This window comes from Canis lupus, chromosome 3 (genome assembly GCF_011100685.1).
Source record: "Canis lupus familiaris isolate Mischka breed German Shepherd chromosome 3, alternate assembly UU_Cfam_GSD_1.0, whole genome shotgun sequence".
NCBI classification, from domain to species: domain Eukaryota; kingdom Metazoa; phylum Chordata; class Mammalia; order Carnivora; family Canidae; genus Canis; species Canis lupus.
In genome coordinates, this window is record NC_049224.1 from 27668882 (window position 1) to 27683848 (window position 14967).

General features: G+C 37.2%; 1 protein-coding gene across 2 annotated transcripts in view; it reads right to left on the bottom strand.

The window, feature by feature from the left end:
- JMY (junction mediating and regulatory protein, p53 cofactor) overlaps window positions 1-14967 on the bottom strand; it is a 100322-nt gene that overhangs the window by 5004 nt on the left and 80351 nt on the right. For both annotated transcript variants that reach the window (XR_005356827.1, XM_038532473.1), the window contains exons 7-9: window positions 11952-12038; window positions 4116-4211; window positions 1110-1710 (exon numbers count right to left, since the gene is read on the bottom strand). Coding sequence is in view for 1 of the 2 variants with exons in the window: in XM_038532473.1 (XP_038388401.1) it covers window positions 1110-1710; window positions 4116-4211; window positions 11952-12038 (784 nt within the window). In the remaining variant the exon portion in view is untranslated. The remainder of the gene's footprint in view (window positions 1-1109; window positions 1711-4115; window positions 4212-11951; window positions 12039-14967) is intronic.

The following is a 14967-nucleotide window of genomic DNA, read 5'->3' on the forward strand; positions in this document are numbered from 1 at the left end:
AATGGACCATAAAGTGTGGATTGAAGGTTTTCCCAGGAACACATGGGATCCCAGTTATGCTCTTTGAAAAAGCAAAGCCCCAACAGTCACACTTCAATTCCAAGTTATTATTTCTATTATTTTCCATGTGAGAGAAGCAAGCTAGAAGGTGGTCTTTGGGAATATCATGGGTGAGACTCCAAAAGGATTTCCATAATGCACCAACTCAATCTAAATTCAGACACTGAGTTATAAATGTACTTTTAAAGAACTAAGTTTTGATTCACTGTGTTAATTTTTTAAGAGGTTTTTTTTTTTTTTTAAATTATTAAGTAAACTGCTCTCTATATGGGGCTTGAACTCAGGACACCAAGGTCAAGAGTTGCATGCTCTAATAACTGAGCCAGCCAGGTACCTGCACTATGGTGCTATTGATTTTTCCACTTAGTTATTTTACATACAAAATTCTACTCCAGTTACAAGATAGAATTTACAGAATGGTTACAGAATGGTTTTACAGAATGGTTTCTTAGAATTTAGTATCTAAATCATTTTTATGTAATGTTCTCCCAATGAAAGGTACAGACCAGGATTCCTTGTTCTTTTCAAAAACAGCTTTCTAAAGGCAAATCTGACATGCAATAAGTTATGTTCCTCTTCCATACTTCCTTGTTTTATACAGAGCATACCAAAGCCCTCAATAAACACGTGACCAAATGTTAAATGGTCCTATCAGTGTGATCCTAGTGTGATAGTCTTTCTTGCCCAGCTGTTTTTTTCTGATGTGAAAACCTTTCCTGTATCTCCTAGGTTTAAAATCAGATTTTCCCCTTAACACAGAAAGAGCCACTTACTATGTATTACCAGATACACCAAGCATCACTTCAAAATATATAGTTTTTAAAATATCCATAAGAGCTCAGGGTGGTACACGTCTGTGTATATACACATTTGCTGATGTGGGTTGGTAGGATTTCCACCAAGGTGTGACCCTGAAAACTGTTTGCTATCAAATAATGTCTAAAAATAAAAAAACGTTTTAAGTTTTGTAGGATCCTATGAAATATAAGTCCTTCGATTATGCCTCACTTTATTCAACAGATGAATACGAAAATGTCTGTTCAACTTACCTCTTCTCCTCTGCAAACCTTCTGCAGTCTTTTTGAGCTTCTTCCTGGCACTGACCAGCTGGCTGCTGTCAAAGAGATGTGCTGAGGGGGCACTTGCAGACTTCGGGATCCTCTTCTCATTCCCCTCTGTCCTAGGCAGACCTTTCTCCAGTGTCTCTAGGGAGTTGTCCTTAGCAACAGGCAAAGGTGGTGGTGGGGGAGGAGGAGGTGGTGGTGGTGGTGGTGGAGGCGGTGTTGGAGGAAGAGGTGGGGGAAGTGGAGCTATGGTAACAGAACCTGGTTCGAGGTCAATATTATTCAAAAGTGGAAGAGAAACAGTGGGTGGCAGTTCAGAGGTAACACCACTGAGAGGTAATGAAGTGGCTTCAAGTTGTGCTAATGAAGTATCTTCAAGTTGTGCGAGGCTTTGGGCTTCTGTTTTCTGTGATGACTCAAGCTTGCCTCTTCCTTCCTCCACCTTTTCACTTTTATCTTCTACCTGTAGCGCCCCTGGCAGAGAGTCACACTGCTCCTCACAGGGCACAGGACTGGCTGTGCTTCTTCTTCTTGCATGAGCCAGTCGCAATCTGGTTGATTTAAGTATGACTTGGCCAGGGTATCTCTAAAAAATCAGAAGGTATTATAACTGGTCAGATTACATTAAAATATTTTATGAGCAAACATTTTTCAAACAAGCATAACTGGGATCCCATGTGTTCCTGGGAAACCTTCAGTCCACATTTTATGATCCATTTTGTTTTTAGTGTCCTTGGCTAACACAGTCCTAAAGTCTCACAATAAGGTATTATAACTGGTCAGATTACATTAAAACATTTTATGAACATTTTATTTCCTCCTTTAGATGAAAGATGTTATTCTGAAGCTTTTGTGATTTTCGGAGAAGGTTCTTTAATAAAGTTATACAGATGACTAGAATACCAAAGCATAATACCTTTTGACAATTATCACTGAACTCTTTTGCTTATTAAATCCTGTCCCCTTTTATCCACTTAAGAAACCAATTGTTCAAAATTACCACGGGATTTAAAGATTAAAGATCTTTAAAGAACTTTAAATTCATTTAAAGAATGAATTATTATTTTTTTTAAGACTTTATGTATTCGACAGATTGAACCAGAGAGCACAACCAGGGGGAATGGCAGAGGGAGAAACAGACTCCTCACTGAGCAGGGAGTCTACCGTGGGGCTCAATCCCTGGACCTCAGGATCATGACCTGAACCGGAGGCAGACGCTTAACCAAATGAGCCACCGAGGTGCCCCTGAAATTATTAATTTAAATGAAAAATAATAGCAATGTAAGATATGAAACATAAATGCTATTGGTATACAGAAAGCTATGAAACTGTTAGTTTCTTACATGTATTTTCAAATACTTACAAATAAAAAAATTAAAAATTAATGTTCTTTTTAAAAACCATCTTGTGGCATTTAAAAACCTCTTGAGGGGATCCCTGGGTGGCTCGGCAGTTTGGCACCTGCCTTTGGCCCAGGGCGCGACCCTGGAGTCCCGGGATCGAGTCCCGTGTCGGGCTCCCGGCATGGAGCCTGCTCCCCGCCCCCCCCCACCCCGTGTCTCTGCCTCTCTCTCTCTGTGTGTCTACCATAAATAAATAAATAAATGAATGAATGAATGAATGAATGAATGAATGAATCTTTAAAAATAAAAACTCTTGAAACAATATGTACATTTTTATGATGGAAAGGGAGGAAGATTTTTTTTTTGAATAATGATATACAGAACTCTCAATCTATCTTTTACTATAGTAAAATCTAGCATTAATCCAGGGCCATGGGTTAGCCTGGCAAGACAACTGCCAGACCCTTTCTCATATAAGTTGATCTACTTTAATTATGCCAGGGTCACTTCCGTAGACTGTTATTATAGGTTATTATACGTGGTATTAATAACAAGGTGATACCTGAAATGGATAGTCAATTGTGAATTTTATAAAACTCAAGAAGAATCCAGGCTTGCCAGAAGCCCTGACCATTACTTTTATGCTACTGAAGTGGTAGACCAATGGCATGAAAATATTAATGCTGTACACAAATGGATTATAGGTATGAGATGCCTGCATGGTGCAGTCAATTAAACGACTAACTCTTGGTTTCGGCTCAGGTCGTGATCTTAGGGTTGTGAAACTGAGCCCAGAGTCAGACTCCATGCTCAGTGCACAGAGTCGGCTTAAGATTCTCTCTCTCTGGGAATCCCTGGGTAGCTCAGCAGTTTAGCGCCTGGAGTCCCAGGATCAAGTCCCATGTCGGGCTCCCGGTATGGAGCCTGCTTCTCCCTCTGCCTGAGTCTCTGCCTCTTTCTCTATGTCTATCATGAATAAATAAATAAAATCTTAAAAAAAAGATTCTTTCTCTCCCTCTTCTGCTCCTGCCCCCACTCTTTCTCCCAATAAATGATAAATATTTAAAAAACAAAAACAAAAAAATAATAAATTTTAAAAAATAAAAAACAAAAACAGAAACAAAAAATCCACAAGTGGAAGAAAGGTAGCCTTTTAATCAAACATTAAAACAAAAGGCAAATTATTTTAAGACTTTATTTGTGTGTATAAGAAAGAGAGAGAGAGGAGGAGGAGGAGGAGAGATTCTAGTGTAGACTGCCAAGAGCAGAGCCAGATGCAGGGCCCAATCTCAACCCTGAGATAACATGAGACAAAATCAGGAGTCAGACACTTAACCAATTGAGTCACCCAGGTACCCCTAAAATAATTTTCTTTTTGGTTTTATTTAAATTCAATTTCATTAACAAATAGTGTATTATTATTTTGGGGGTAGAACTGTGTTTCATCAGTTGTATATAACTCACCATGCTTATTATTACATCAAGTGCCCTACTTATTGCCCATTAACCCATTCCCCCAAGAATTATATTTTCTAAATAATAGAGGAAAAAACAAAGTTTTTCTTAAAATCTTACAATAGGAGTGTGTGTATATGTAGCTATTTAAAAAGCAATGAAAAACAATAAATTGATCATACTTTTATGTTACCTGTTTAAAATTTCGAAGTCTATCCAGTGTTCTTTGTCTCTCCTGGCTAACCCAAGCACTTTTTCTTTCTTCTTCATCGTGTAATTTTTCTCTCTTCTGGTAAAAAATTAATAGTAATTCCATTATGATGTGTCCCATTTATTTTTCTTAATTGGGGAAAAAAGTTCCCCCAATAAGTAAAATGGGTTAACTCCAAAGAATGATTCACTTTGCTTAACAAAGTGTTTTAATGGCATGAAACTACCAGTTTTTAATAGAAATCATAGTTTTAAAATTCACAATGATAGGAGAAAAACAATACTGTTTCGTTTTTTGCATTTACCTACAATTAAAGATGTTTATTCTGACAAGTAAAATCAATTATCACTGAACTAAAAATGTTTCATCTTTGGGTTTCTGACTTAAACAATTTAAGTATAAAATACTTATAGCTGCTATATTTTACTAAATAAAAAAGTTGAACATAATAAAAATAAAATCAGCAACAACCTGGCCTGGATTCAGATACTGCACATTAGTTCAACCAATATAATCAGCAGTTGGGGGCGGGGGGGGGGGGGGGAGCATTTGAAATAAACCAGAGAAAGACAAATATCATATGATTTCACTCAAAAGTGCAATTTAAGAAACAAATGGGGAAAGGAAAAGACAAGAGAACGGAAGAGAGAGTAACCAAGAAACAAATTCTTAACTTATAACAGAGAACAAACAGATGGGGAGGTGAGTGGGGGGAATGGGTGAAAGAGGTGATGTAGATGAAGAGTATGCTTATCATGAAATGCACTGAGTAACGTAAAAGAATTGTTGAATGATTTAGATTGTACACCTGAAACAAACAGGACACTGTACAGTAACTATACTGGAATTCCCTGTGCTGGTGAGTCACCTAAATGACATCTAATTAAATCTCATTTTGCAGAACAAGTATTAAATGAAAAGGCTTTCTAGCTTCATAAATAGTTAATGCCTTATTTCCTGCTTTGTTTTAAAAACCTGGAGGTATCTCCTACAAGATCAGTTAATTTCGTGCGAAGAGGACAGTGGTCTCTGGTGTCATTAACTTGTCTCTCTTCCATTTGTCCTTTTCAAATTCAATCTTCCATTATTCTCTTATTCTATTACCTCTCTTCTTTCCCACCAGCTTTTCTCTGGACAATTTCTAGTGAGAGTTACTGCTTCATTTGTCTCGGATGATTATGTTGAAATCTAACGGATAACTTGAATCTTCAGGCTGAAAGTGAACATCGAGTTTCAGGAAACCCTGATGCACAATGATCACCTGGTAAAGTTACTAGACTTCCACAATAAACAAAAGACTCTGTAATTATACAGGTTTTAAATGCAAGTCTCATGGAGAATGGGTGGAGGGAAGGGAAACCTCAGGCCTCTACAATGCAACATTCAATGCTACAAGAAAGAACAATGTGTCCAAAATTTTGATGGAGAGAAAATTTAACAGTTATGACCTAGACAGATGATCTCTTGCTTAGGAAATGGACAAGCATCCCAAACATGCCACAACACAGAATAGATAGTAACCATGAAACTTTCCTGAAATAGTACCTCAGTGAAATCTAACTCTAAGAGGAATCAAACTCAGGAACAGAAGTTGTGATAATCTATTCTGGTTTTGATTTTCTTTGTAACTTTTTCCTGTATTCATTTAATCTTTTATAGTGATCATTTATGTCTTTTTACAAACATAAGGATTTTTTAAATGTATGAGAATGGCTGAGAAGCAGTTTTGCAAGCCACTAATTAAAATTGCTTATAATAGAGGAATTTTCAAATACACAGTAAAGGAGTTTAGAATATGCTTTTTAAAATCTGGTACGTGATCAAAATTTTTACACCTATCAAGATACTCTATATTTCAGGAAAAAACCTGCCTTGCTTATTTAGGTAACAGGACAATATCAGAAAATACTAAGTAAAGCACAAGAAAACTTTTTAAGATTACAGAATACAAAAGATAACAGGCTAAAATACCATCTAAGAGAGTAATATGGTAGAGGAGAAGCAGCTGGAAAAAGAAATTCCATTCTCACATCAAACACTAATTACCTGTCAGCCAGACCCTATATTAAACCCTAGGAAAGCAGGGATGTGTATGTGGTAGTGAGAAGAGTAGGCATGTTCAACAGAGCTGGCGAGTTAGCTGTCAAGCATCAAGGAAGAAACTGACCCTGTTAGAGGTGGAGGTGCTGAAAAGGAGGAAAACTCTTAGAAGAGAGCACAGGCAGTAATCTCTTGGACTTTTCTATACAGGTCTCCTTAGGCAGAGGAAACAAAACCAAAAATCAACTATTGGGACAACCCCAATATAAAATAACTTCAGCACAGTGAAGGAAACCATGAACACAACAAAAAGGTGAGCTGCTAAATGGAAGAAGATACCTGCAAATAATATGTCCAATAAGAAGTTAATATCCAAAAAAATAAAGAACTTATACAACTCTACACCAATAAATAAATAAACAAACAAACGATCTGCTTTAAAAATGGGCAGAGGATTTTTCCAAAGAAGATATGCAATTGGCTAACACACACAAGAAAAAATGCTCAACATCACTCATCATTGGGGAAATGCAAAGCAAAACCTCAATGACATATCACCTTACACCTGTCAGAATGCCTAGAATTTAAAAAGACAAGAAAATAACAAGTGTTGGTGAGGATGTGAACAAAACGAACTCTTGTGCACTGTTGGTGGGAATGTAAATTCTGCAGCCACTGTGGACAACAATATGGAGGTTCCTCAAAAAACTAAAACTAGAAATACCCAATGATCCAGTAATTTCACTTTTGGACATTTACCCAAAGAATATGAAAACACTAATTTGAAAAGATATATGCATCCCTATGTTTGTTGCGGCATTCATTATTCACAAGAGTCAACATATGTAAGCAACCTAAGTGTCCGTTGAAAGATGAGTGGATAAAGATGAATATGTACAATGGAGTATTACCCAGCCAAAAAAAAAGAATGAGATCTTGCCATCTGTAACAACATGAATATATAGCTAGGAGGTATTAGCTAAGTGAAGTAAGTCCAACAAATACTACATGATTTCACTTACATGTGGAACTTAAAACAAAATGAACAAACCAAAAAAAGCAGAAAACAGACCTGTCAGTACAAAGAACAAACTTGTGGTTTCTAGAGCAAAGGGAGGTGGGCAGGTGGGGAAAAAGGGGGTGAAGGGCAATGGAAGATATAGGCTTCCAGTTCTGTAATGAATAACTCATGGGGATAAAAGGTACAGCACAGGGAATAGTCAGTGGTGCTGTGATAGTGCTGTGTGGTGACAGATGCCAACTACATTTGTGATGAGTATAGCATAATATATAGAATTGTCAGAACACTATGTTGTACACCTGAAACTAATGTAACGTCAGCTACACTTCAATTTTTAAAAATCTTCAGTTAGAAAAAAAAAAAGACTATTATGAACACCAGTGTAGCTAAGAGACTACATCTTAACTATAAGGAATTATGTGATACCAGAGATGTTAGCAATGGCAATCATACTGCAATAGGACTGTATCAAATCAGTACCCTGCATCTTAAATTGACACAATGTTATATGTAAAATATCTCGATTTTTGAAAACTGTCAAAAACAGTTTCTAGAAAACCATTTTAAGTAAAATAGTCTTAAAAGTCCTGATCAGTTTCCATACACCTCAGCTTAAGTCTTCTGTTTGTACTTTCTTGAAGTGAAACCCTTCAGTTATTAGTATGATTACATAAAACAAGAATGCACTTTTTTAATGAGGGAAAAAATGACTTGTTTCCCCACCACCATTCCTTCTCTTACTCAATTTGTCTCTCAGCTCTAAAAGGGGGGGGGGGAGGGGGGCTTTACATTTTCTTTATTCTGTTTTAGAGAGTTTACTGACAAATATTAAAATAGACTTCCTTAGTCTTTGTTAAATATTTAATTTGCAAGAATTTCCAGAAGAAATTTTTCAGACAATAATGTTAATACATAGGAATGTACATTTTAAACCACCCAAGAGATTTTAATAAAGGTGGTTCAAAGCTAACTTTAAAAAACAATGATTTAATGTAGGCCAAATATGCCTTTTCCTACAGTTAGGCATATTAAAGATGAGATGGTTAATGGGCTCATTCTTCCACACCTAGCATTTCCAAAGCTGGTATTAGGCAGAATTATAAGGCAGATGACAGGGCAGCCCCGGTGGCGCAGCGGTTTATCGCCGCCTGCAGCCCAGGGCATGATCCTGGAGTCCCGGGATCGAGTCCCATGTCAGGCTCCCTGCATGGAGCCTGCTTCTCCCTCTGCCTGTGTCTCTGCCTTCCTCCCTCCCTCCCTCCCTCCCTCTCTCTCTCTCTCTGCATCTCTATGAATAAATAAATAAAATCTTAAAAAAAAGATTAAAAACATATATAAGGCAGATGACATTTATCTTTGAGATCCCCTCAAATGTCAATTTCTTGATTTTTTTTTTTTTTTAACTCTTCTTTGCCTTAAAAAAACTCCTGGAGAAAGGATTTGATATTCATTCTAAAAAAATAATTAGCTACTACATCTACCAAAGTAGTGGTATTTCATCAGAAGCCAACATCTTCCTAAAGCAAGTAACAACTAAGCATGGAATCTCAACAACAATCTGACAGCACAGGTACAGATGGTGATAGGGGGCATTCCTATTACTCTGTTAGGCTGGCCCATTATCCTTTACAAGGTAACTTATGATCTATGAAAAGGACATTAAAAAATAAAAGTACAGGGCACCTGGGTGGCTCAGTGGTTGAGCATCTGCCTTTGGCTCAGGTTGTGATCCCAGGATCCTGGGTTTGAGCTCCGCATCAGGATTCCCACAGGGAGCCTGCTTTTCCCTCTGCCTATGTCTCTCTCTCTGTGCCTCTCATGAATAAATAAAAGATTTTTAAACATAAAAAATAAAAGTACAAGAAATAATTTTGTTATTTATAGTTTCTTGGAGAATGATGAATCTTACAGTTTTATGGGTAGTTTGGCTACTACTTTTATGTGTTTAAAATCAAGAGTAAGGAATGGCTTAAACATATGCCAAAATGAGCTTACAGGATTAATACATATTAAAGCCATTTGGCCTTTAGGGTGATACTAAAGCATATATAGTGATATTGTCATGTCAATATTTCTATTCAATGAAATCAAAATTAATGGTTGAGTAATCTAAGATACGTATGTCTGAAAAGACTACTATCAGGATAATATACTGCAGACATAATGAGGTACAGCAATGCTGGGAGTAGAAGAAAGCTAATACAATTTTTTAAAAAACGAACTAATGATCTCAGTACCTCACATATAGAGAAGAACCTGCTCAATTTGATAAGGAATATCTACCGAACAATCCTATAGCTAAGCATGGTAGTTAATAGTGAGACACTAGAAGCATTCTTGTTAAGATCAGGAAAAGACAAAGATGTCCCCTTTCTCACCATTTCTTTTCAGCACCGTACTGGAAGTCCTATATAATGGAACAAGAAGAGTAAATAAAAGATACATAGATTGACTTCATTCACAAATGACAAGACTGTTCATGTAGAAAACCTAAAAGAACCAACAGAAAAACAAAAACTCCTGGAACTAATAAGTGATTACAGCTCAGTTAGAGTAAAAGGTTGACATGTAAAAGTCAACTGCCTTTAATATAAGAGCAATGAACATCTCAAGTTTAATATTAAAAACTATTTATGTTACCACCAAAAAAGGAAAGAGTTAGGCACAAATCTACTAATTTAGATATAAATCTTAGGTATACATATAAATATATATAGCATCTGTATGAGGCAAACTATAAAACTTACAGAAGAAATCAAAGAAGATCTAAATAAATGGAGAGCTATTCCTTGGTTAGATAGGAAGACTCAATATTGTTAAAGTATAATTATTTCCAAAATTAACCCAAAGATGTGATGTAATCTTAGTCAAAATCTCAGTTGCTTTTTTTTTTTTTAAAGATTTTATTTACTTATTCATGAGAGACACACACACACACAGAGAGAGAGAGAGAGAGAGAGAGAGAGAGAGAGAGAGAGAGAGAGGCAGAGAGGGAAGCAGGTTCCACGCAAGGAGCCCGATGTGGGACTTGATCCCAGGTCTCCAGGATCACACCCTGGGCCGAAGGCGGGTGCTAAAACTGCTGATTGATTTTTGATTACTGACTAGCTTTGGAGAGGCAAAAGATCTAGTCAATATAAAAGAACACAGAGCACAAACAGACCCAAACATATTTAATCAACTGATCTTTAACCCAAGAGCAAAGGCAATCCAATGGAGAAATGAAAGTTTTGTTTTTTAAAGAAATGGTGTTGGAACAACTAGACATTCACATTTAAGGCTTGTGGCTTATAACCTTCACATACATTAACTCAAAACAGATCAAAGACTTAAATGTAAAATGCAACTTAAAGCTCTCACAACATAGGAGATAAATAGATATAGAGGACCTTACAATTGAGAATGGACTTTTAAGATATAATACCAGAAGTATAACCCCTGAAGGAAAGAATTGCTAATCTGGACTTCATTAACATAAAAATTTAAATTAAAATAAAATTCTCTTCTGCAAGAGATTCTGTCAAGAGAATGAAAAGACAAGCCACACACTGGGAGAAAATATTTGCAAAAACCCTATGTGATAAAGGCTTGTTAACCAGAACAGATTTAAAAAATTCAATTAAAAGATCAGCAAAAGATATGGACATAACCTTAGTAAAGAAGACAGAGATGACAAAAAAAAGCATTATAAACAGAGGCTCATTATCATACAACATTAGGGAACTGCAAACTAAACAATCAATTACCACCACATGCCTAATTACAATGACTAAAATTAAAAACAAAAACACTGACAATACCAAATGCTGGTAAATGGAGCAACAGGAACTTTCATTCACTGCTGGTAACACAAAATGGTACAGCCACTCTGGAAGACAGTTTCAGTTTCCTACAAAATCAAATCAACTCTCACCTCATGATCCAATAATAGTGCTCCTTGATATAATTTATCCAAAACATGAAAACTTAAGTACACGCAAAAACCTTTATGAATGTTTATAGCAACTTTATTAATAATGGCCAAACGTTGGGAGTAACCAACCTATCTCTATAGGTGAATCAATAAACTGCAGCATACCAAGATGATGGAATATTATCCGGCACTAAAAAAGAAATGAACTATCAAGCCATGAACGTGCATGGAGAAAGAAAAACAAAATGCATGGAGGAATCTTAAATGCATATTAGTAAGTTATGCCAATCTGAAAAGACTACATAAATTCCAATTGAACATTTTAGAAAAGGCAAAACTGTAGAGACAGTAAAAAGATAATGGTTGCCAGAGGATTGAAGAGAGGGGGTGATCAATAGGTAGAACACAGGACATTTTGAGGATGGTGAAAATATTCTGTGTGACGTTATAATGGTGGATTCATATCACTATACATTTGCCAAACCAATAGAATATACACTACCAAGAATGAGCTGCAATGTCAACTATGGACTTTGAGTGATAATGATGTATCAGTGCTGAGTCACTGGCTGTAACAAAGGTAGCACTCTTTGGTTAGCAGACAGTGTGCATGTGTGGAGGAATACAGGAAATGTCTATACAATCTACTCAATTTGTGTAAAACTGTTCTAAGTGTATATATATGTATGGATATATATTGAACTACATAAGTTCACATATACACATATATGGAATAAATGCTAACATCTAGTTACTCACATTTTCTTATTCTCTATCAATCTTATTCACTTTGAGACATCTAAAAATCAAAGTTTTCTTCTAAGTCTTTAGAGTCCAAACTTACTAGTTGTACTGTGTGATGGGTTCTATACTCATCTTCACTCCGAAGGCGCTGTTGGAACTTTTCATTGTGTTTTGCAATACAAATTTCCTATAAATACATAAAACGCGTTTTAATAGAGTGAAACCTGAAAGACTCAAAACATCACACCAGAATTTATCTTATTGGCTTTAATTTTAATTTTAACATATACCTACATAGCAAAACATCAAGTAAAAGCCACCTCTGGCTTCTCATCTAGAGTACTAAAGCAGCTTATGCTTCCAACAAATCATTAGGAACTTAAAAAAAAAAAGGTATTAACTTCTCTAGAATCCTTTTTTTTTTTTTTTTTAAATGGGGATGGATGCAGCAAGACAGTGGAAGAGGGTGTCCTTAGATAATCTCAAAGCTCTTTTTTAGCACTTTAGTCTGTGGATTCTAAGTCTTATTGTACTCTTTAAACTAGTCTGGGCAAGAAAGGATATATAACTCTTGGCTTAAAGTCTGTATTCTTAAACTTTGATGAGTTGAAGAACACGATTTGCCTGGAGTGGCTTAAACAGTATGAAATTTGTATCTTAAGGTCAGAGACTGAGTGAAAAGAGACCTTAAAAATAAAAAGTCAGAACTATATTTTAAAGCAACTGTATTGGGATGCCCGGGTGGCTCAGCAGTTTATTGCCTGCCTTCGGTCCAGGGTGTGATCCTGGAGTCCCAGGATCGAATCCCACATCGGGCTCCCTGCATGGAGCCTGCTTCTCCCTCTGCCTGTGTCTCTGCCTTTCTCTCTCATTCTGTCCCTCATGAATAAATAAAATCTTTTAAAAATTAATAAATAAATAAAGCAACTGTATCATCCACTCACGTGCGGATAACTATTGCCTAACAGTATAGACCCTAAAATTAACCTCTTTAGGACAGTCTCTAAAGGATAACAAAGATAATACTATATATAAGTAAAATGATAAAGTGATACAATGGATCAGGTTTCTAAAAAAAAAGAAAATCACACAAACTAAGAATCCTACCTTTGTGCCTAACTACCTGACTTTCCTTGGGTGATTTACTTAACTACCAGGAGCCATAGTTCCTTTGATTATCAAATGAGAATACAGATCCCTTAGTTTCAGATTTTACAGAGGTGGCATGGTGCGTATACATTACCCAGTAACTCCAGCAGGATCTGAAGCAGCACCCTATAAGTAATAGTACCATTTTTTGCAGTGAAATACATGAAAAGTCAAAAGGACTATAAAAGGGACAACTTCCGGGATCCCTGGGTGGCGCAGCAGTTTGGCGCCTGCCTTTGGCCCAGGGCGCGATCCTGGAGACCCGGGATCGAGTCCCACGTCAGGCTCCCGGTGCATGGAGCCTGCTTCTCCCTCGGCCTGTGTCTCTGCCTCTCTCTCTCTCTCTCTCTCTCTCTGTGACTATCATAAATAAATAAAAAAATTAAAAAATTAAAAAATAAAAAAAAAAGGGACAACTTCGGGAATCCCTGGGTGACTCAGTGGTTTGGCGCCTGCCTTTGGCCCAGGGCGTAATCCTGGAGTACCGGGATCGAGTCCCACATCAGGCTCCCGGCATGAAGCCTGCTTCTCCCTCCTCCTGTGTCTCTGCCTCTCTCTATGTCTATCATGAATAAATAAATAAATCTTTAAAAAAAAAAAAGGGGGGGGGGGACAACTTCCTCTCAGCTCAGGTCTGGGTTGTCACCACACCAAGCATAAGAATGCTTTTGATTTTTGGAGCTTTTTTGACTTCAGGTAAAAGATTATCATCTCATTTAATTACTGATATCATTAAAGAATATAAAAATGCATAAAGAATAATGCTATTTCTATTATTATTCTTAAAAAACCCAATCACAAAGCATAGACTTCAAGTCCTCATGGCATAGCCAGAGACTGTCTTTGTTTTTTCAAGAGGAGAGGCAAGACATGATTTATTTACAATCAGAACTACACTTGGGCATGAAACTCTATGGCGGATGCTGGATAAAACAAGCACCCTGTGACTATATGTTGACATGGAGAAAAGGATTACAGAACGATGTTACATGGAGAGGCATAGTTTCATGTTCTCATTAGCTTTCTTTTTATGACTTAGTCTTTCTAATTTACACTCATTCCAACCATCTTTTGCCACTCCTTTCTGCAGACTTGTCACCCCAAGTGGTAGGCTTGGAGGTATGGGGGATAAGGATGGGGGAAGGCAAGACCATTCAGAACCCCCAATTCTATGCGATGTGATGGGTTGCGGCAGATCTGGGGCTGCTGGTATAAACCAGCAGATCCTCTGGGGGTGACTTCTCCTACCTCAGATTTAGATTAATCTATATAATTCCTTCAAGACTGAGGTCAAAACCAAGACTTAATTTTTGAACAGCACTGAGCTTCTTAAATAGTGAGCTGGGGAGGGGGGGAGGGGGTTGCTGGGTGGCTCAGCGGGTTAAGTATCTGCCTTTGGCTCAGGTTGTGATCCCAGGATTCTGGGATCTAGCCCCACACCAGACTCTCTAAGTCAGTAGGTAGTCTGCTTCTTCCTCTCACTGTCCCCATTTGTGCTCTCTCTCTTAGGTGGATAAAGGAAATCTTTTTTAATATTAAAAAAATAAAATAATGAGCCAGGAGCTGCATTTACTTTCCTACAGTCATGGCCTTTAGCACAGTTACTTTCAGTACTTTTCAGACTACCATAGGTAAACAGCTATCCTAATGTGTTTTCACTAGCTATCCTAATGTGTTTTCTTCAGAAAACTACATGTTAAATATAACGGCCTGAGGATTGAGAAGAGGTAACTCTTAGTTTTAAAACATTCAAGTAGGGCAACCCCGGTGGCTTAGCAGTTTAGCGCCGCCATCAGCCCACAGTGTGATCCCCGAAACCCGGGATCAAGTCCCGTCTCGGGCTCCCTGCATGGAGCCTGCTTCTCCCTCTGCCTGTGTTTCTGCCTCTCTCTCTCTGTCTCTCATTAATAAATAAATAACCTTTAAAAAAATAAAAAAATAAATTAAAAAAAACATGCAAGTATTAG